We start from the raw sequence: 22,089 nt of genomic DNA, 5'->3' as shown, positions 1-22,089 counted from the left end.
TACCATTGCCCACTACTTCCTTTTTTGTCTTTTGGTTTTTTTCCTTTTCTTATTTCTTTTTTTTCTTTTTCTTTTGTTTTGTTTTTTTGTTTTCTGGATTGTACTTCATTTATTCATTAGAAAAACAAAAACAAAACCTAGTGGGTCTTACATACAATAAAGATGATTTTTGTTTTCAAGGGTTAAAAGCACTCTTTAAAAATTTCAAGTGGGAACACAGAAGACACAAAGCTGTTTCTTCCACAAACACATGAACAAATATAATATGCACATGGAATTTATTATACACAGACCAAGATCATTCAGGGCGATCTGTGATGTTCACTACTTCCCTTTTAAGTATTTTTTTTTTAATTTTACATATCGATCCCAGTTCCCTCTCCCTTCATCCCTCCCTCCCTCTTTTCCTCTCTCCCACCCTCCCATCCCCCCTCCACTTGTAGGGCAATGCCATCCAGGTAGGGTCATGTAGATCTGTCAAGTCATTTGAAGTAGGGACTAGGACTTCTCTCCTGTCTCTAGGTTAAGGCAGTTATCCCTTCATGGGGGATGTGTTCACTAGGTCCTGGTTACACTGACCGTGGTCCCTTAGACTGCTCAGTCCTTCTGGCTGAGACCCATGTTCAGGGGGCTTGAGTCAGTCCCATGCTGGATTCCCAGCTATCAGTCTGGGGACATGTTAGCTCCTCCTTGTTCATGTCAGCTGTCTCTATGTGTTTCTGCAGCCTAGACTTGTCCTCTCCCTCTGCATCTGGATTCTAGTTCGACTCAGTGTTTAGGTATGGGTGTTTGCTCCTGTTTCCAACAGGTATTAGATGAGGGCTCCATGGATAAGTTAGTTGTTGATCTCACTATCCTGGAAGGGCATTTATGGTAGCCTTTCCACGGTTGCTCAAATTGTTAGTTGGCAGCAGTCTTGTAGTTCTCTAGACCTTTCTTTAGGTTCGGTTTTCTCTTCAAACCAATAATGGCTCCCTCTTTTATGTTCTCTCTCTCTCTCTCTCTCTCTCTCTCTTCTTCTTCTTCTTCTTCTTCTTCTTCTTCTTCTTCTTCTTCTTCTTCTTCTTCTTCTTCTCTCATCTATTCTTCCCCTGACTCAATCTTCCTAGTCCCACATATTTTCTTCTCCCCCCCTTCTCTTTCTCCTAGTTCCCTCCACTCACTGCCCCCCTACTCCCCATATGCTCAGGAGATCTTGTCTCTTTCCCCTTCTGTGGGGGACCTTATTTGAATCTCTTAGAATCCTCCTTGTATCCTAGTTTCTCTGGTGGTGCAAATTATGTGCTGGTGATCCTTTGCTCTATGTCTAAAATCCATATATGAGCGAGTACATACCATGTTCCTCTTTTTGTGACCTCATTCAGGATGGTTTCTTCAAGTTCTATCCACTTGCCTGCAAATTTCAAGATTCCATTGTTGTTGTTATTGTTGTTTTTGTTTTGTTTTGTTTTTTCAGCAGAGTAGTATTCCATTGTGTAGATGTGCCACATCTTCTTTATCCATTCTTCAGTTGAGGGGCATCTAGGTTGCTTCCAAGTTCTTGCTATTACAAATAATGCTGCTATGAACATAGTTGAGCACATGTCTTTGTTGCATGGAGGTGGACCATTTGGGTATATGCCTAGGAGGGGGATTGCTGGGTGCTGTGGTAGACTGATTCCAATTTTCCTGAGGAACCGCCATACTGATCTCCAAAATGGCTGTACAAGTGTGCACTCCCACCAGCAGTGGAAGAGTGTTCCCCTTTCTCCACATCCTCTCCAGCATAAGTTGTCTTTGGTGTTTCTAATTTTAGCCAATCTGGCAGGAGTAAGATGGTATCTCAAAGTTGTTTTGATTTGCATTTCCCTGATGGCTAAGAATGTTGAGCACTTTAAGTGTCTTTCAGCCTTTTTTATGTCCTCTATTGAGAGTTCTCTATTCAGTTCTGTACCCCATTTTAAATAGGGTCATTTGGTGTTTTGTTGACTAGTTTCTTGAGCTCTTTGTATATTTTGGAGATCAGCCCTCTGCCAGATGTAGGATTGGTGAAGATCTTTTCCCGGTCTGTGGGCTGCAGTTTGGTCTTGTCAGCTGTGTCCTTTGCCTTACAGAAGCTTCTCAGTTTGAGGAGGTCCCATTTATTAATTGTCCGTCTCAGTGTCTGTGCTATTGGAGTTATGTTCAGGAAGCGTTATGTTCAGGAAGCGATCTCCTGTTCTAGGGTACCTCTCACTTTCTCTTCTAAGATGTTCATTGTGGCTGGATTTATGTTGAGGTCTTTGATCCATTTGGACTTGAGTTTTGTGAATGGCAGTAGACACAGGTCTATCTGCAGTCTTCTACAGACCGTCATCCAGTTGTGCCAGCACCATTTGTTGAAAATGCTTTCTTCCTCCTATTGTATGCTTTTAGCTGTTTTGTCAAATTAGGTGTTCATAGATATGTGAGTTAATATCAGTATTTTCAATTTGATTCCATTGGTCTACTTGCCTATTTTTGTGCCAATACCAGGCTGTTTTCAAGACTATAGCTCTGTAGTAGAGCTTAAACTCAGGGATGGTGATGCCTCCTGAAATTCCTTTATTGTACAGGGTTGTTTTGGCTATCCTGGGTCTTTTGTTTTTCCACATAAAGTTGATTGTTATCCTTTCAAGGTCAGTGAAGAATTGTGCTGGGATTTTAATGGGGATTGCACTGAATCTGTAGATTGCTTTTGGCAAGATTGCCATTTTTACTGTATTTATCCTACCTATCCAAGAACATGGGAGATCTTTATATTTTCTGGTATCTTCTTTAATTTCTTTCTTTAAAGACACAGATTTCTTATTATATAGGTCTTTCACTTGCTTGGTAAGCATTACCCCAAGATACTTTATGTTGTTTGTGGCTACTGTAAAGGGTGATGCTTCTCTGATTTCTTTCTCAGCCCCTTTGTTGTCTGAATAAAGTATGTCTATTTTTTTTTTTTTTGAGTTTATCTTATATCCTGCTAGTTTGCTGAAGGTGTTTATCAGCTGTAGGAGTTCCCTGGTAGTTTTTTGGGGTTGCTTATATAAACCCCCCACATTCACAGCCTATCAGATTTCTCCTCCTTTTCCCTAAGAAGGCTGTACCTAATCCCTATCTTCATTCATCTCAAACTTTGCCTTTGAGAGCCTTGCTTCTTCCTCCAGACTGAATGTGCTTAAGGACTGCATACTTCCCAATGAGAACAGCAGCTCCTGTCTGTCTGTGTTGATGCTCCCTCTCCTAGACTTGAGTCACCATACTTTCTTACATTGTCTAATAAAAGACACTGCCTTATGAGCTAGGTGGGCAAAACCCTTCACTTCTCTGTCGCTCATCTGCCACATGGGTGGTGTGGGGATTCAAAGAGCATTTCCTTAGAGCAATCCATTTTGCGTACCAACTTTAGTTCCCTCTCTTTCCTGCCCTCGCCTCTCCTCCTTCCCACTACACCCTCCCCACCCATCTACTCCTCAGAGGGAAATAAGACCTTCTTTGGGGAGTCAACAAAGTCTGACATAACAAGTTGAGGCAGGACCAAACACTCCCCTAAGGTGTCCCACCATAGGGAATGGACTCCAAAAAGCCAATTTATGTACTTGGAATAGGTCCTGGTCCCACTGTTAGACTCCCCACAACAGATCAAGCCACATAACTGTCATCCACATTCAGGGGGCCTAGTTCAGTCCCATGCAGATATCAGTCCATAGTCCATGAGCTCCCACTAGCTTGCGTCAACTGTCTCTGGTTTCCCTCATCATGACTTTGACCTCCCCCCCCCCTTACTTATGATACCTCTTCCCTCTTTTCAACTGAACTCTAGGACTCAGCCCAGAGCTTGACTGAGAGTCACTGTGTCTGCCACATCAGTTACTGGATGTAGGCTCTCTTCCTCAACATGGCCTTCTCAAGCCCTCATGTTCCCATTGACAATCCCCTCCCTTCTATCCCCAGGAGATCTTACTATTTTCCCTTCCTGGGGCTATCCATGTGTGTCCCTCTTTTTTACATAGCTTCTCGGGGGTTGTAGATTACAGCCTGGTTATCCTTTGCATTATGTCTAATATCCACTTATGAGTTAGTACATATCATGTTTGTCTTTCTGGGCCTGGGTTACCTCGTTCAGGATGGTTTTTGTTGTGGGGTTTTTTGTTTGTTTGTTTGTTTTGTTTTTGTTTTTGTTTTTTTCTAGTTCCATCCTTTTGTCTGCAAATTTCAAAGTGTCATTTTTTTACCATTGAGTAATACTCAATTGTGTAAATGTACCACATTCTCTTTATCCTTCTTTGGCTGAGGGGCATGTAGGTTATTTCCAGGTTCTGGCTATTACAAAAAATGCTGCTATGAACATAGTTGAGCAAACATCCTTGTGGCCACTTTTAATTACTGTTTTAAAACTCTGGCCCAAGATTCCTCTCTGGATATTGATATGGAGAGAATAGCTCTGTCTCAGTTATGGCAAACATTTTTATAAATGAGGTTTATGCAAACTTCCTGTCTGTGCCTCTTTCCAGGATTTTGTCTGTTATCTGTCTTTCTCTTTCTGACATCTGTGTCTATACTTCTCTACTTCCCCCAGGCAGGCCAGGAGCACTTTTCTGTAATCCTGTTTGTTCTTATGGGGTTTCTTGGTATCAGGTCTTTCAGGAACAGTTTTCAGCAACCCTTGGCCTCTCTTAGAAGATTAAATACAAGTAGAGCAGTTTGCTCTGTTCATATTTCTCAGGCAATGTTTGCATTGACCAGTTTCAGAATAATCTCTTGCTATGATTTGCCCATTAAGAGATACTTTGTACTTTGTCTTAACTTGACATTTTAATAGCTATGGAGTTTAAAGAGGTTTTTCAGTGTAGAGATTACATTGTTCTCTCTTTGGTATTTAAAATTCACACTGTCACTTACATACAGAAGACATAATTGCTGAGGTTGCCGGACTTAATATTTAATGATGAAACGCAATAGAATTGGAGCATCCATGAAAAGGAAAATTTGGTTTTTGAGCAATTGAAAAATAATTCTGTCAAAAATCAATACTCTTTAAGTAAGACTTTTTTGTAAATTATAGATTATGCTCCTCACCAGTTCCTACTAGCATATTATATGGTCATCTGGGGAACACTTTTAGCCTTTTATCTTCATCTGGTTGGGTTTCCTTTTTGGACAGAGAGTTTATACCATCTACTACATTAGGGAACAATTTAACATCAGAGTCCCTTCATTCGGTGTCTTCTTTATTTAGCCTCATAATAAACCAAAGTCATTTTTTGGGCCTTAGTATTTTTTGCATTCCATTAAAATATTTCCCCATGAGGTCTTCCTTAGCTAGATGTCATTCTATATATTTATAGGAATATTTATCTTTTCTTATGCACATACATGCCCACTGTAATGATAATTTTTGTAATGCTGGATGTATTTCAGGCAAACAAAATTACTGTAGTGTATGTTATGGAAAAACTTAAGAGATTCTTATTTTTCATAACACATGCTTCATGGTGCTTCTCCCATAACATGGCTTGCTTTTGAGGTTTCTTGACCCTTTGTAGTTAAAATATTTATCTTCCCTTGCATATCTGTGCAGCCATGCTGTCCTCAACCTGTTCACATTATGGTTCATTTATGTACATTTATAATGCAAATTAAAAATGCAACATAAAAGTACATGTGTCTTTCATTTTGAGTCATTTACCTGTATAGAATTTTTTGGGAGGAAAGGCAGCCTCTCCCTGCAGGTGCAACCACTTGTTATGAAATCTCTTCTTGGTTGCTTCAACCTCTGCTCATCCCTGAAGTCTGCACTTCCCCGTATCCGTGTTCTCTCCACAGTCTCTGGATAACTTTATGCAGCCACATGACTGCCAATTTCAGCTCTATCTTTATCTTTATTTATTCACGTATTTGTGTTTTAAACAGCATAAACTTAATACGTTTCACCCCAACGTGCCCATACCTGTACAGCATTGTGTTTTGCTCACTTGCCAGCTGTTGTCCTCTCTTGCCCTCCCGGCCCCAAGCTGCCCTGCTTTTCTATCCAACGAGTTCCATCTCCACTCTCGTATCTTCCGCGGACACACCAACCTCTCCCCTCTTTCGTGAGCAGATCCAATTACCATTCCATCACTCTATTCAAGTTTAGCAAATCCATGTCAGTTCAACACCTGTGGCAACAGCTGCCTCAAACCCCCACTTGTCCTCTGGATCCCCTCCACATCTTTCTGTTACTCAAGCTAAGACCAATGAGCACTCTCTAACCCCCATTCCCACTCTTGTCTTTATTGGAGTAACAAATTCTGAGAACTCTTCTTTAGTAGCGCTGAAAACTACTGACTTGTCCCTCCCCTGGTCCTAGGACACAGTTAAACTGGACTATTACAACATCTTCCAAAGGTCCCTCTCTTCTGTTCTGCTCTAGTACCAACCTCGCCTGCACATGTAATCATTTTTGGTAGCAGATGCAAAGTGTACTCCTCGTTTTTAATATTTATTTGCTCTCTTGCTTGCTTATTTGTGAGAGGATGTCTTGCCAAATAGCCCAACTTGGCTAGCCTTGTAATCCTCCTGATTCAGACCCCCCACGTGCTGGAATGACAAATGTTTGCCACAGAGCCTGGCTCTGGTCTCCCTATTCTACCACCACAGTACTCATCAACCCATATAGTTCCTGCCTACCTATTTTCTTCCACTTTCTCAGGTATTAAATGCTGTGAGCTTGGGACCCTGCGTCCCATTGAGTCCCTATGATGTGGGACAGTGCTACATAGACTGCAATCAATCAGGGCTACTTCAATGGTGTTGTCAGTTTGTAAACTCTCTCGTATTAAACAATAAAACAAATAGAAATTAGTGATCATAAACACAAACTAAAAAGCTTAAAAACCTGAGAGTAGACATCTAGGATTACAGTTATGCCTCTATCAATGCTTTATTGGCTATGTTTGACAGAACAAAAATTATCAATAAAATGTAATGTTGTAACGCTTTTCATTACCGAACATACAATAAAAATGACATCTTGAGTTTATGGCCACTAAGTAGTTAGAAGCGTTTCTCGTGACTTATCTATTTGTGTAAGTCCCTTTGGGCACAAGGGAGTGTTTATTTTCTAGAGGGTGATAATGTTTTCTGCAGCCCTCATGTGATACTGGCAGAGCAGTACCTGAGATGGTACCTACTGCACATCAGGATAATGCAAAGATGGATGTATTGAGTGTCTGCACTCTTGGGTGCGAATGTGGGATGCATGAGGTAGCCTGAATCACACAATTGTACATCTTGTTTCTTAAGAATTCAAAATATTTAGGGGTGAAAATATGTTCAAATTATTCCAGTATTTCAGCATATTTCTGGATTCTTTCACCGTGTTTTTCTGAGACACATTTTTTTCCCACACCCGCTTGAACCATCTGTGTACCAGGCAAGTTGTAGGAGATGTAAAGCCTAGTGAAATCTCCCTGTTTCACATATTTAGAAAGGGCTATGACTAACAATAGGGGAATGGCAGGGTAATGATCTGTGCACCTGTGCATGAACAGCTAGGGGAGCCTAGATGTCACTCTTATGGGAAGTCAGACCCTGAAGTTGAGTGCTCAACACCAACACTAACACCATCTTGTAAGAAGCACAGAGCTACATGTAAAGTAGATGATGTCCTCTAAGATGGGATTCATTATCATCACAAATGGTAATCTATCTGAAAACTTGTGCACTCTACTCCAAAGTATAACAATATTTGTTTTACATTAAAAAAAGAAAACCTTGGGTGCATTTTACTGCATTTTTTTTTTACTAGAAAGTTCTTTAAAATAAAGTTTTAATGTAAAAATTTTTATTGTATATATTAATTAAAACTAACTTAAAAATTTAGGGTCACTTTCCCTCCATTTTGGAAAGCATAGAATCTTAGGGTACTCGATGGAGTTTAGGGGGTCCTTCTTCATGCCTTACTTACACATAGCCTCCAAGGCCATTTCAGAAGTCTTTAAGTTTCAGCTCTCAGCCCACGTGGTAGCATTTCACAGTTAACATGACTGAGATATGTTTTCTAACAATGCAAGATGAAGTTCTTCAAATGTAGATTTCTGATTTGAGACCTAGAAAGTGTCCAGGTCAGAATTACCTAGCCACTTCCTCTTTAGATCTCCCTGGGAGCCCAGACCAAGAAGTGACACAGCTTAGTCCTTCCGTGTGGCTGTGCTGCAAATATGATGAAGCTACAATCTGGCCCTGCTCAAATATCAACACAAGAAGTGACTTATTTATATGTTGAAATTTCAGAACATTTGAAAGGCCTACCATGTGTGCTGTTAAAAGGTTTTTAATTTAAACTTATTGTGTTAGATAATCATACTTCAAGTGACAGTATGATTTATCACCACTAATCACGATTCTGATCCCTCCTAGACTTCTTGTTTGTATCTGTTTTTGTTCTCTGTTACATAAATATGAGGTTCATATATAAAATTCTGACTGTGTAATATAGGGCTAATGAGTCACAGATGGAAAGATCCTGGCACATTACCATCTAATAACATTTTAAACTCATATTCCATAGTAAAAACAAAAGCAAATTGTACACATCTGTTTCCCAACTTGTGGCATTTCTGAGTTTGGGTAGAGTAGATGTTTAAAGGACTTAAATTTAGGGAGAAGAAAAAGAGGACACAGGTCACCTCAACCCTGCCCAGCCACTTTAAGCCCTGATCAGAGTATACTTGGCACAAGGGGTAAGGGTCCTTCTGCTTAGCTTCCTAAGAACTCACAAAGACAATGAGAGCCAAAGGCTCAATCAATAGGACTGAAGTGCATCTCCATGCCTCACACCTAATTTTATGGACTATTGATTATCTTAAAAAGAAAACCATATCCCCAACATCAGGAAAACAAAGAGAAAATGCCCACTGATAAACTAAGAAGGTTGAAAACCTAGCAACTCTCTGACCTTTGCATGTATATACTTATATAAAACATGTTTTATAGTTTTAAAGGGAATAAAAGGCTCCAATTTCAAATGTTGTTTTTAGAAAGACTGGAAAAGGGCAAAATTTCTCTTTGAGATTTCCCCAGTTGATAACACTGTGAGGATAACGTTATGCCACTTGCTACAGTCTGGGTCTCTACAGCACCTCCCCCATACTCCTGGCCCAAGGAGTCCCCAGACACTTCTGTTTTAAGGAGTTGTGTGAACTGTCATATTTGTTGGAAAGGTTGCGTGGCAAAAGTGATTACTGTGGAAGGTGACTGTGAGTCACCCTGACATGAAATACACATGTTGTAAGATACAGATTTCCATCTACCACCTCACGAAGTTTCCTGAAAACAGGGCAGACCCAAGAGCAGAGAGGAATTTTGATTGGTTGGGTGGTAACGCTTTTTGTATGTGACCAACTATGTTTGTTCTGAAGAGTATTTCCAATCTGACAGTAAAGTTCTGTTCACTGTTGTTGTTGATAAAAGAATTGTTATGTGTGTTCTATGTATGAGATGTCCTAACTTGTAAACAGACTAGCAGTGAGCAGAACATTTTCATAACAATGTCTGCAGTTAGCTCCAGTTTGTACTAACCCATTAAAAGGAAGCTACCAGAAATATTAAGCACTGCAAACAGCCTACAAGAATGCATACAGATCCCACCACAATGAGTCTGCGGCCTTGCCATTCCATGCCTTATAGAATGGCTACTTAACCTGGGAGCCTCTTGTGTCTAATATGTCAAAGCGTGCTCAGACCCTGAGTGGGAAGGGGAGGATTTACGCATGCACCTTGTTCTGTTTGTCTACCAGTAAAATGTCTGTGTGACGTTTTGTGTCGTGTTGTTTTGGTGTTGTGCCACGTCCTTAGGGCCTGCCAGGCTTCCCTACAGTTGCTGCCCTACACAGCAATCAGATCCTCACCGTCAAGGTTTGTGGACGATGCTCATGCTCATTCAGTCAGAGGCACAATCAGCATAAGGGTGAACGAGAACCATGTATGGCCTTTCCCAGCTTCTGCTCCTGTTGCCAGTTGACTGTGTTGGGCATCTGGGACCTCAGGTGTATCAGGGAGGCCCTCCTGAGCATCCATGAGTAAAGCGATAATCAAAGGCATGGCTTCCTAGGAGGCTGCCTCATATCCATGGCCAACGGCTGGATTCACACACATCCCAACACTCTGGGATGCTTTCCCAGCCAATTAAGTAATTCTAAGAACTCCTAGCTTGGGCTGTCAATACCTGGTTCATGCCACATTTATTATGCTGGTTGACAAATCTGACAGCTTTGGAACTGGTGCTTAGTCTGTAAACTTTCTACTCAGGGTGCAGAATACAAGATCATCTGCTTCACTTGCTTCTGGAAGTAGATGCATAAAAGACACCACCCTCCAAACATCCAAATGATGGTGTACAAAAGGGACTCATTTCTAATCAAAAGTCAGGACTCAGTCCATTTCAAGGCTGCCTTTCTTCCAGAGAGGCCGGGGGTGGGTCAGACATGAGCACCGGTTCCATTTTGTTTAATGGTCGCTATGACTCTAATGTGTATATCTTTATTTCTTCCTCGGGGCCTTCTGACGCTTACTCCTCAACTCTCTCATCTCTGAACTTCAACCTTTGACCTCACCTGACTGATCAGATGGTGTTTCCTAAAATCAATCATGGCTTTCTCTCTGCTGATCAGCAGCTCATTAAACGCCGGCTGATTAAGGTAGTGCTGCTTCCTGCTGAAGTCTGAGTTCTTCGCATTCAAGTATTGCCCTGGGCACCGCTGCTCTGCTTGTATCTCTCATGCATGGCGCATATATGGTGGCGGGGCGGGGGTGGGGGGGTGGAGGGGTGGGGGGTGGGGGAGGGTCTTTGTAAATACCCCAGAATAAGATTGTGTTTGGTGACTTATGGCATAGAAAGCCCACCTGGTTTTTAATCAAGACAACTTTAGTTGGAACCAGCAATGGACACATGGTTCTGGAGCCCTCTGGTTCTGATAAATTATGCTTCTATTATGCATAGATAGAACAGAAGCCCACTATGCTTAATCTTTGATTCTGGGAGCAAATGTATTTTCAAACTGGAAATGCAGCCACCCATTGATCAGGGTAAATGTGTCCCATAGAGCGTTGCCATAGAGACTCTTAAACAAGGGCTTTGTACAGCTCTGAGTACAGTAATAAACAGCGTACTCTGAGAGCCGTGCTGCTGAGACAAGAGCTGCTTTAGTTTCATAGCATCCGTTTGGCTCTCCCGCAACAAATATTTGCTCCTTGCTGACAGGTAGCTTGCCAGTAAGCTTCATGTTTATGACGATCTGGTTCTTTTAGCATAAATGTAGATTCGATAATATGAATCTAAAATGTTGAAATAGAACCCGAATATTAATGGCTCATGATTACTGTTGGTTCATTCTCTTGCTCCATTCCAGGGTGACCAAGGACAGGCAGGGCCTCCAGGACCCCCAGGCCCTCCTGGTCCACGAGGCCCACCAGGGGACACAGGGAAGGATGGCCCCCGAGGAATGCCAGGAGTGCCCGTGAGTTTCCGCCTGGATTGTTGCTCTCCCAGACTTTGTTTCTTGTTGAGGGGTAAAAAGTGAGATGTGCAGGGTGGCCAGCAAGCAACTGTAGGGCCAAGAGGTCAGGTGAGTGGAGAAGGAAGGCAGGGGGAGGTGGAATGAGAGGACAGTCCGGAGTGTTGCAGGCCACTTCAACAGTGTTTAGCTTCATCACTGGGCCCAAGAAGAGCCAGAGACCTGCACACGGCACCTACATGGATCTTGATGAGCTTTGGGAAGTTCATAATGAGAAATTCCCAGTCTTGCTGTAACCTGCAATCACTGCCTCTTTGAGTGAAGTGGGTTGTTAGCGAGAAAAATGGAACCAACTATTGATGATGTGTTCTTAAAGGCCCATAGTGGACACAATAAAGCCCCATTCTGCTAATGGAAAGCAAGTGGAGCATACTGATACTGATACTGATCCCTTGCAAATGACGTGGCTGGGTGTTTAATGAAGACAAATTAATGACTTAAGCACCAGAGGGTATGACCATATATATTACCACTTGACATTTGCATCTGAGGCTTATCTAACAGAACCTATTTGTAAATGACTTCAACACTAGAATTTGGCATAGCAATAATAAAAAGCAATAAATAATAAAAATATGGGATACCAATAAATGATATGACTTGGTACATGTAGCCCTATAATGCAAAGAAATATAGGAACGAGATAAAAAAAAAAAAAGACTGTGTTGATATTGTGATCCCAGAACTAGAAAGTAAGGTTTATTGCTGAGTTAATTTTATTTAATGCATTGCCAAAATGATGTTCATTAATGATTTCTTTAGCTCAAAAGTAATGTTGAAAATATTTTATAACAAAATAGAAATATTTGAAAATACAACCCGGGGGGGGGGGATTGAAATCAGCCATAGTTGTCAATGTTATCATACATTGTCTTTGAATTTTTAATGCACATATTTTTGTATTGTTTTTGTAAGGATTAATCTGTGTGTGAGGATATGGGACATTCTATCCCTGTTTGCTGTCATCTCCTCCAAAGTCCCACTTCCCTTTCTGAAGGTTGTGAGTTTGCTCCTATGAAATTAGGAACAGACTCAACGGCTTGTGGGGACTGTTTTCCCCTGAACATTTGTAGGTGGTCAATTCATCCTAACCCTACCAACTTAATGTCTGACATTTTCTTACTCTGATACTCCTGAGGAGAGCCTTCCATGGCTTTGGGGGATTGACAGCTTTCACTGACAGCAAGTCACCACAGTGTCTGTCCTCCAATAACCAGTTAGAAACATTTGCTAGCAGCCATGGTGATATGTAGCATGTTACAAGTAGATTTTCCTTGCTGGTCTGGTCCCACCGCCACACCAGCCCCAAATAACACACAGAGACCCTGTATTAGATATAAATGCTGTTGGCCAGATTCTTGTTTCTTATCGGCTAGCTCTGTCTTAAATATTAACCCATTTCTATTAATCTAAGTACTTCTATGTGGTCTTACCAGAGAGAGAGAGAGAGAGAGAGAGAGACCAGCATCCTACCCTGTAGGTCCTCCATCTTGAATCTCCTCCCTACTGCTTCCTCTCTCCTCCTTGTCTCCTCGTCCCGCCTATCTTGCTTTCCTATTGGCCAACAGTGCTTTATTCATTAACCAATAAGAGAATCATATTTACAGATGACATCTCCCATAAGTAGCAGGCATAATTCCTGTGATGCCTGCACTCAGGAGGCAAAGCCAAGTGTGCTGTGAATTCGAGATCAGCATGCACATGCTAGAGACATGGCACAACAGTTAAGCGCACTGGCTGCTCTTCCATGGAACCCCAGTTTGATTCCCAGCACCACCTGTAACTCCAGTTCCCGAGGATCCAACACTGTGTTTTGACTTCTGTGGACACTGAACACACATGGTGCACAGACATAAATGCTGGCCAAGTATACATACACACAAAATAAACATTTTTTAAAGATGTATTTTAAAAACCAGCATGGGCTACACGGTGAGTTCTACCCATCTAGAGAATAATGTGGAAACCTGTTTTAAAAAGAACCAAAACAAAGACACAATAGTCCAACATGTCATTGCTACAAAAATGGCTAGCTCATCAAATATTACATACTATGGAAGAAATAAATTCATGCTAGATGTTACTATTAGGAGGTACTATTAGGGAGCTGGGAGATGGCTCACAAACTTCAAGCCCCAACATCCAAGTTTGTAGCCCCATCACAGGGAAGGCAGGGACAAGAGGATCCTTGGTGCTCGCTGGCCAACCAGTCTAAGCCAAATCAGTGAAATCCAAGTTCAGTGAGAGGCCCTACCTCAAAAGTCAGGCTGACTGTAATCAAGAAGACACCAGATGTTAACCTCTGGTAATGGGACCCTTTACACAAAGGGCAAATGAATTAATTCTAGAAATAGGTTTGACTTTTATAACAGTCTTGGAGGTAATTTGCATATACTATCATAACCACTAGAAAAAAACACTCTATAAAAATTGGATGGGTGCCGAGGGATGACTCAGCAGTTAAGAGCACTTGGGGCTCTGGTCCCCAGCACATGGTACTGTACCCCTACCTTTCATGTAGTTCCAGGGGTCAAGTATGCTCTTCTGTCTCTGTGGGTACCATGTACTTGGTGCACATGCATAAATGTAGGCAACATACTTATATACATAGGATAAAAGAAATATACATTTTAATGTTATCTGAAAAATATTCATGTTTGAAAGACCAACATCATCTATGTATATTGGAATTACAGGCACAGATCTCTGTAAACCAGTAGTCAGAGGCTGTCATTATGGTGTGACGATAAAACACAACTAAGTTCCATATTAACCTGGTCATTGTGAAGCAAAGTCATTAGGAAGCAGCAGAATATTCTATATTAGTTTCAATAAACATGTTCATTCACCTCTGACTAATGCAAAAGAGCAAACTTCAAAGTGAGCTTCTGCTCATTTCACTACTAAAACCTGCCTGCACTAGTCCCTGTACGAGTCCTCCTGTCTTTGCATCGGTGTGGGGAGCACGTGAGAAGCTAGACTGTTTATTAAACTCTAAAATGTTTATAAGATTACAGTCAGAGGAAGGCTATCAACTATTAGTGATATATTTACATCCTATTTAATCTTTAAAAAAATGTGTTTGACAGTCACATGACCAGGAAAGTATTGGGGGGAAAGAAGATAGCTGAAAAAAATTAAATTCTTTCTAATGAGTTATTGTTCTTATTTTTTTAAAAAGGGTGAACCAGGGAAGCCAGGAGAACAAGGTTTGATGGTACGTATCTCATTTTATTTAATAAGAATAATAGAAAGCTGGGTTATTAAAAAACTATGGTCAAGTTTATGAGTGAGCAATCAATCTTTTCATATAACCCAAAACACAATTATCAATCTGTGAAAGTTAGAAAATAACAGTCCCTACTTACTTCATGCTAAGGAGCACAATACTACTGTCTCTGGATTCTGTTGTTATGAAGAGACACCATGACCACGGAAACTCTTATAAAGAAAAGCATTTAAGTGGGGCTGGCTTAGATTTCCTGAGGTTTAATTCATTGTCATCATGGTAGGGAGCATGGCAGCATGCAGGAAGGCAAGTACTGGAGAAGGACCTGAGAGCTACAATCTGGCCCACAGGCGGCAGCGGTGGATGGGGGGGGGGGAGGAGAGGGAAGGAGAGGGAGACAAGCTAGTCTGAGGTTTCAAAGACCACCCCAGGTGACACACTTCTTCCTTCAAAGCCACATCTCCTAATCATCTAATCTTATCAAAGAGTTCTGAGCATTTGAAAACATGAGCCAATGTGGGCCACTCTCATTCAAACCACTACAACTATATATCCATAGAAACAACACAGGGAGAGATAGAGGGAAAATGGGGGGGGGGGTCCAGAGGAGGAGATGGGGAGAAAGAATAGTATAGAAGGTCAGAAGCTGCAGCAAGCAGCTCAGTGTAACAGAGGTTAAGTTCAGAGATGTGCCTGTTAATTCCAAATGAACCATGTTGGGCTTGGGAGATAGATAGTTCAGTGGGCAAGAGCATGAAGGCCTCAGTTCAGAGCCCAAGTGGGGTGTTGAGCCTGTAACCCTAGGGCAGGAAGAGAGGGGCAGGAAGATGAATGGAGCTCACACAAAAATCTTTGTACAGTTGTATGAAGAGGTGGGTTTCTGTTGTTTGTTCATTTGTCTGCTGGAGGGTTTCACCCAGAGAGAAATTTTGGGTTTCTACCATTCAACCAAATCAGACAGAGCACATAGTGAAATGATGTTGGGTGAATTTGCATGGACACAAAAAAATCCCAGTTCTTGTGGTTTTTAGATCCTCCGCCAGTGTATAAAAGGCATGTCAGCTTGTTGAGTCCTAAAGGGTACATCTTCAACCTGCTGTCCACCTCTTCCTCTCAACCCGCCATTATAACCTGCTGTATGATTTTTTAACCTTATTGGGAAAAAATAGGGTGATCTTTCTGTGAGGTATGATCCAGAGTGTGGCTTTTATCAATCTGATATGTAGAATGAAGCCTCTGTGTCCACTCTTGAATGCATGACCCAGAGCATACCAATCTGGGATGTAGAATGAGTGAGCCTATCAAGCCTCATGCCCATTCTCAAATTATGCAGATTGTATTTTAAGAATTGTTACTGCATGCCTAGAAAAGCTAATGTACAGAAGCATAACAGTTAGCTAAAACCTGAAGTAAACATGGGAACTGACAGAAAAGAGTAAAGGCTTCATGCTCCAGGGGGCGCCTTAGAGTGCAGTCCTGGGGATCTGACTAGTGGTGGTGGAATTACAGCACTTGGGTCCAAGTCCTACCACCACATGGAAATCGTTCTATTTGTGACTGGTAAGATCAAGATATATATTTGGTCCAGATTACTTTAAAAGAAAATTATAAAACATTCAACACCAGGAGGCTGGAGAGATGGCTCAGTGGCTAAGAGCGCTGGCTCTTCTTCCAGAGGACCTAGGTTCAATTTCCAGCACCCACATGGCAGCTCACACCTGCCTGGAACTCCAGTTCCAGGGGACTCAACACCCATGGAAAAACAACAATGTCCATATCATGAAATGAAATAAAATTAAAAAAACACATTTGGCCTCAGTATCACCCTCATGGAGGGACAGCATTGGCTCATGGTGCTGCAGACTCAGAGGGAAAGAAAAATTCTTGGAACAGTAGGATATATATTTTAGAATTGTTTTAAGGACCTGGGGACTCATTAAAATCTACTTGGCATTCTCAGGAGCCCTTTCGTACCCCGAGTCTGTGCAGACATATCATTCACTGGCTTCCACTTTCCACTCTGGCACCTAGTTGAACATCCTAAAATATGTAGTGTTCTCAAGTTAAATGGGTGCTTTGGAGAATTATACTACTGCTTTTCCTGTTTATCTCTTCTCCAGGATTGATTATATGAACAATACATAATCTCACTTTCCTGCAGTTTCTTGTTTCATTTTTATTTATGTTCTTGGAGTACCAGGGACTGAATCCAGGACCTCATATAGGCTAAGTACATGCTCCACTAAGCTATTTCCACTCCTAATTTAAGTCATTAAATATAAGTGTTTTGCCTAGCCCTAAATGAATTATAATGTTACTTTACTGTGCTTCTATTTCCCATCTCATATAAAAATCTCCTCAAATGCAGATAAATATTGGCCATATATTCTATAAACCTTTTCCTCTCTCTTTATAGTCTTCAGATGAGTTCATGTCTCATTTTCTAGATGCAGCCAAGAAATGTAAATGAAATAACAAATGTCTCAAGGGTTTGTGCTTTAATGACCTTCTAAAATGAATTTATAGATGATCTCTTTCAAAGGTGTAAATTACTGCTTTAAGTGAGCATTTCTTTAATATGAAAACTGGTTAAATCCTCTTATACATCTCGGTGATTATTCACAAATGGATGTAAGTAATGTACAACTCAGACCAACAGCTAGAAAGTTTCTGTGCCCCATCCCCAATCCTCATCCCAAAGCTAGCCACCATTCTGACTAGTGTCATCATGAGTTACCTTCGTCTGCATTTGAATTTTACACTAATTGACTCGTACAGTATGTCCACATTTGTGTCTGGATTCTTTCGTTCAGCATTGTATTTGTGAGATCATCAACTTCTGTTTTAATAGCCTTTGCAGCTGTTCAAAAAAATAGGAGGAAGGACCTTACTTCCTCTATTACCCCGTTAAAACTACATCAGTCAGAGCAGTGAATGAATGAGTGCCTGTCTGACCTTGGGCAAGTCACTTAACCTCTTGATTTCTCATTTGTACAGAAAAAATAACACTGTCTTTGCCTTCCTTAAAAGGCTGACAGAGACAAATGTAATAAATTAGTGGAAATCTCCTTAAAATCTGTAATGAGAACTATGTATAAGTGTTATTATCACTCTGTTCTCAATACAGTACAGGTGAGCATGGATTTCTATAACAGATGTACTTGGGAAGGTTTTTTAAAAATATGAATCAGATTTCCACGAATCAACTTCTTTTTAAATTGCTGGAGAGTTTGGTTCTTTAAAACAGTCCATTTCAGATCTTCTTATAAAGCAATGTATGCAACTCCTTAACTCATTTTCTCATTTGTGTGTTTTATACTTGCCTGCTGACATAAACAATTCCTATACATTATAACCCATCTCAAAAAGAGTACTGGAAATATATTTGAATTTTTGTTTGGTTTGGTTTGGTCTGGATTTTTCAGACCCATTTTCCAGACTGACCTGGCAATCACTTTGCAACTCAGGCTGGCTTCAAACTCATGATCTGCCTGCTGGGCCTCCTACATTCTGAAATTATAGGATTGTGGCATGATACCCAGCATTTATAGTGGTAATTTTTATGAGGCAGGATCTTCTGTGCAGTTTCTATTTTGCGTGCGTGTGTGTGTGTGTGTGTATGTATGTATGTGCACTCATGCTTATTCATGCTCCCATGTACACATACACACAGTGTTTTAACCCAGAAGTCTGGAACATAGAAAGCCTCCAGAATGGTAGCTTGAAAGCACTTAATGTGTGGTGCCATGTTTTCCTCTGTACAGATCCATAGACTATCGATAGTGGTTGCTATTCTACATATCTTGATGTATTTGAACAGCCAGTGAAGTGCTGACATGAAATGCCCTATGGGCCATAAGGAACCCCATAGATGAGCGAGTGCTATTGCTCTTGAGGCAGATGTCAAGCAAGCAGTGTAAGCAGCCACACAGAAAGAATCCAGAAAAGCAATAGAAGGGTGGTTATGTAATCAATGACATTGTAGCATGTCAGTATTGCAGTTGGGAGTACTGACGTCTCTGTTCTACTTGTTGCTGTCACTGAGCCTTCTGTATATCACATCACATTATCAATTTTTCATGATGTTGCTTTTTATCTGTCAGTTCAAACAAAGCACGATGAACAGTGCCAATCTTTTTCCCTCTGGATAATCCCCGTTGGTTTGAGCTACTCAGTAGTGCTTGTTTAGACGAGGGCTCTAACGATGCACCCGAGGATCTTTAGGAATTTCAGATGTCCCCGACGATGAAATGAGGAAGCTAAAACCAACCTACAAAGCTGTTTATGAGCGTGTCAGGTAGGGATTTAGTGTTCATAATCCAGGATGGATCATTAGGCTGCACAGTAACTATCTGAAGATTAACAGTGTGCCTGGTGCAGTGAGAGGGAGAGCCTGGAGTTCAAGCAGGCTTGCTTCCCTCAAATCCCGCTCAGCATCTAGTCTGTAAATGTGACCTTTGGGCTTTCTGAGAAGTTCTGGGGAGATTTTAAAAGAAAGAATTGGGAACTTAAAGTTTTTTGACTATATCTAAATAAAAGCAGACACCTCCTCCCAGCACACACTATACTATAAAAGCAGACAAACAGCTAAGAGCTGGCCATAACTGGAAGTGCTCAGGGTTGGATTCTAGCACAGGTCGTGTCCAGGTCTGTCTTCCAAGCCTGTAGTATTCTGAATAGTTATTGGACGCATATTTAACGGCATCATTCCTTTAGATTCCCTTACTGATTTTGTTTTGATAAGCGAAGACGTTCTTAGCAACATGAAAGACAGATGGCATGCTCAGGTCTAGAGCTTCAAGTGTCTGAGGGAAGGATTTTAAAAGTAGCCTTCTGCTTCCAACCTCTCCTTTAAGAAAATGCCACACACGTAGTTCTACCTTCCCTCACACTGTGTTGGAACTGTCTGCTCCTTTGTTCTGTAATGCTTATCCTACCTTACACTAGTTGTTGTAGTTAGGGTGTTTATTAAACTAAATGACTGATAATGAATTATTATTATTATTATTATTATTATTATTATTATTATTATTATTAATGGTATCTGTAGTAATAAGGGACTGATACCTACACTACTGTGCTTATGCTTTTTCTCTATGAGAGTGTCGTGTCTCACGAGGGATAGAATTAAATGGGATAAACATAATTGACTTTCTACAGATTATCTTATGGCTTCAGTAACTCCTTTTCATTCATGTTCTACAGATTATTTAGAGTATACACATGCTCAGGAATGGTGTGATTAAAGGATCAATTGTCCTGAGGACAGTGAGAAAGTAATCACATCTATTTCTAGTCACAATCCATGGATATTTTGAAGTCAGTTATATTCAAAGAAATCCTCTAAGCTATCACTTCACAGATTATTTATGTATGCTACATTTTTATCAGTGTGGCCAGGGTAGCAGAGAAGACAGTGGCAGAACCATGTTAGACCCTGGATCATTTGATTACAGTCTTCTGGGCTTCCCAGTCTCCACCCACAGTGTCCAACGCAGTGTCTGCTAACAACATGTGATGAGTTCAGAATCAGTTTCAGTAAATCAAAATTAAAGCGTCATTTCTGAAAGCTACACTAGCAACATTTCCGGTGCTCAACAGCCATGTGTGGCTAGTGGCTCCCCTGTCGGATTAAGCAATACAGAATGTTTTCATCATCACAAAACCTTCCACTAGACAGGACTCACTGGTCTTCCTAGATAGAAAGCAGGCCTGAACACACCACTCTGTGTTATACTCTTAAATTTAAGACATCTGTGAGGCACAGGAAATGTAGATTCTAGGAGCAGTGTTTCTTAGCATTGCTGACTTTAAATAGGGTGAGAGCCTAGATACCCCTGCATATATACTTTTTGACTGAATGCTGTGGTGTGATAGGGCCTTTATGCACCATAAATGTCCTCCTTCATGGCATTCAAGGGAAGCATTTACAGTCACAGAGGGCCGAAGATCCTGGTCATTTTTCGTCTTTGGGTGTCATTTGCACCTTGGGTTCAGCCCTAAGAAACAATTTATTAAATAGTTAGAAGGGATAGAATGAAGTAATTTAGCTGTGGGTATCTGGTGACCATTGGGGGTCTCTGTTTTAGAACCTGATACTATAGACACTTAAATGTCTAATCTGCCTTTAATCTACCCGTGCTATTTAATGCTCCATTTTTTGTCTTAGGTTCTAGTTTTGTCAAGCGATGAGAAAAATGTATCACCTATTTAATTTCCTGAGCTGTAAGAAACCTCCCTTCAAGGGGTCACAACCTCATGATTTTGAGAAATACCAGTAAGTGAATTGCCCTGGTTTAATATCTCCCTATAGGTCAGCACATGAGAGAGGGCAGTCAGAAAGCATTTGCTCTTAGTTAAAAAAAAAAAAAGACTGCTCATTAGACTCTGTACTATAAATCACTTATGAACAAATGTAATGCCAAGACATCTATCTCATTGACAAAGTGTGAGTTTTAGCAGAATTTTTTCAAATTATAGGAATTATTGGGGAGAAATGATACAGGAACAAAACTACTACATATTTAAACAGAAACAACTGCTCCCACACTGAGAACACTAAAATAATGGTATCTAGTAAATATAATTTTTAACTTTTTATATTTCAATTCAATAATTATTTATGATAAGCACTACCTCAAGTCCCAAAGATATAAAATATATGTCCTGAGCAAGCTTCTAATGGGTCAAGTAGATTTTCATATGTAAGTAAAGTATAATCATTTGGAAAGTACTAGAATGTAACAGAAAATGAGGAATAAGGTTTGTCTAGGTAACTTGGAGAAGACTCACAAAGACTGTGAGTCATGACCCTGGGTCCTAGAAGAGTGATTAAGAAATTCAAATAAGAGAAGGAAATGGACTTCTAGGGAACATTAATAACTATGACTGAAGACCGGGCCATGAAGACTTGGTGTACATAGCATTGAGATGTAGCACTGAGGGTACCAGAGCAACAGTGCTTTGCATCCTACACTTTCCCCTAACAGCCTGTCTTGCTGCTTCCCCATACGTGAGCAATAAACTCCCAATTTATACATCATCACTTGAATTCTACTCTAGATGTCCTTGGTGGATAGAGTTTCTGTCTCTTAGCCTTTGATTAGGAGATGGAGTGAATCTTAAAAGAGTGCTTCTTGGGTGAGGTGAATGCTCTTGTGTGTTTCTTCTTTATAAACCAACATTATGGATTTTGTCATCTCATGATGCACTTAACCAGGTTAATTAATGCCTTTCAAAAAGTTGAGATAAAATTTTGTAACACCAACCCTTTGAGAAAGTCCAGTGCTTATGTTTTATGATTACATATGACACACA

The 22,089-nt window shown here is 40.7% G+C and overlaps 1 protein-coding gene across 1 annotated transcript in view; it reads left to right on the top strand.

Moving 5' to 3' along the window:
- The window catches only part of Col25a1 (collagen type XXV alpha 1 chain), a 370,915-nt gene that overhangs the window by 251,996 nt on the left and 96,830 nt on the right, over positions 1–22,089 (top strand). The window contains exons 8-10 of the mRNA XM_051185506.1: positions 10,596–10,667; positions 11,379–11,486; positions 14,725–14,760. Of these exons, the coding sequence (XP_051041463.1) occupies positions 10,596–10,667; positions 11,379–11,486; positions 14,725–14,760 (216 nt within the window). The remainder of the gene's footprint in view (positions 1–10,595; positions 10,668–11,378; positions 11,487–14,724; positions 14,761–22,089) is intronic.

This window comes from Phodopus roborovskii, unplaced genomic scaffold, assembly GCF_943737965.1.
Source record: "Phodopus roborovskii unplaced genomic scaffold, PHOROB, whole genome shotgun sequence".
Lineage (NCBI taxonomy): Eukaryota > Metazoa > Chordata > Mammalia > Rodentia > Cricetidae > Phodopus > Phodopus roborovskii.
This window is presented reverse-complemented; position numbering and strand designations above follow the sequence as displayed.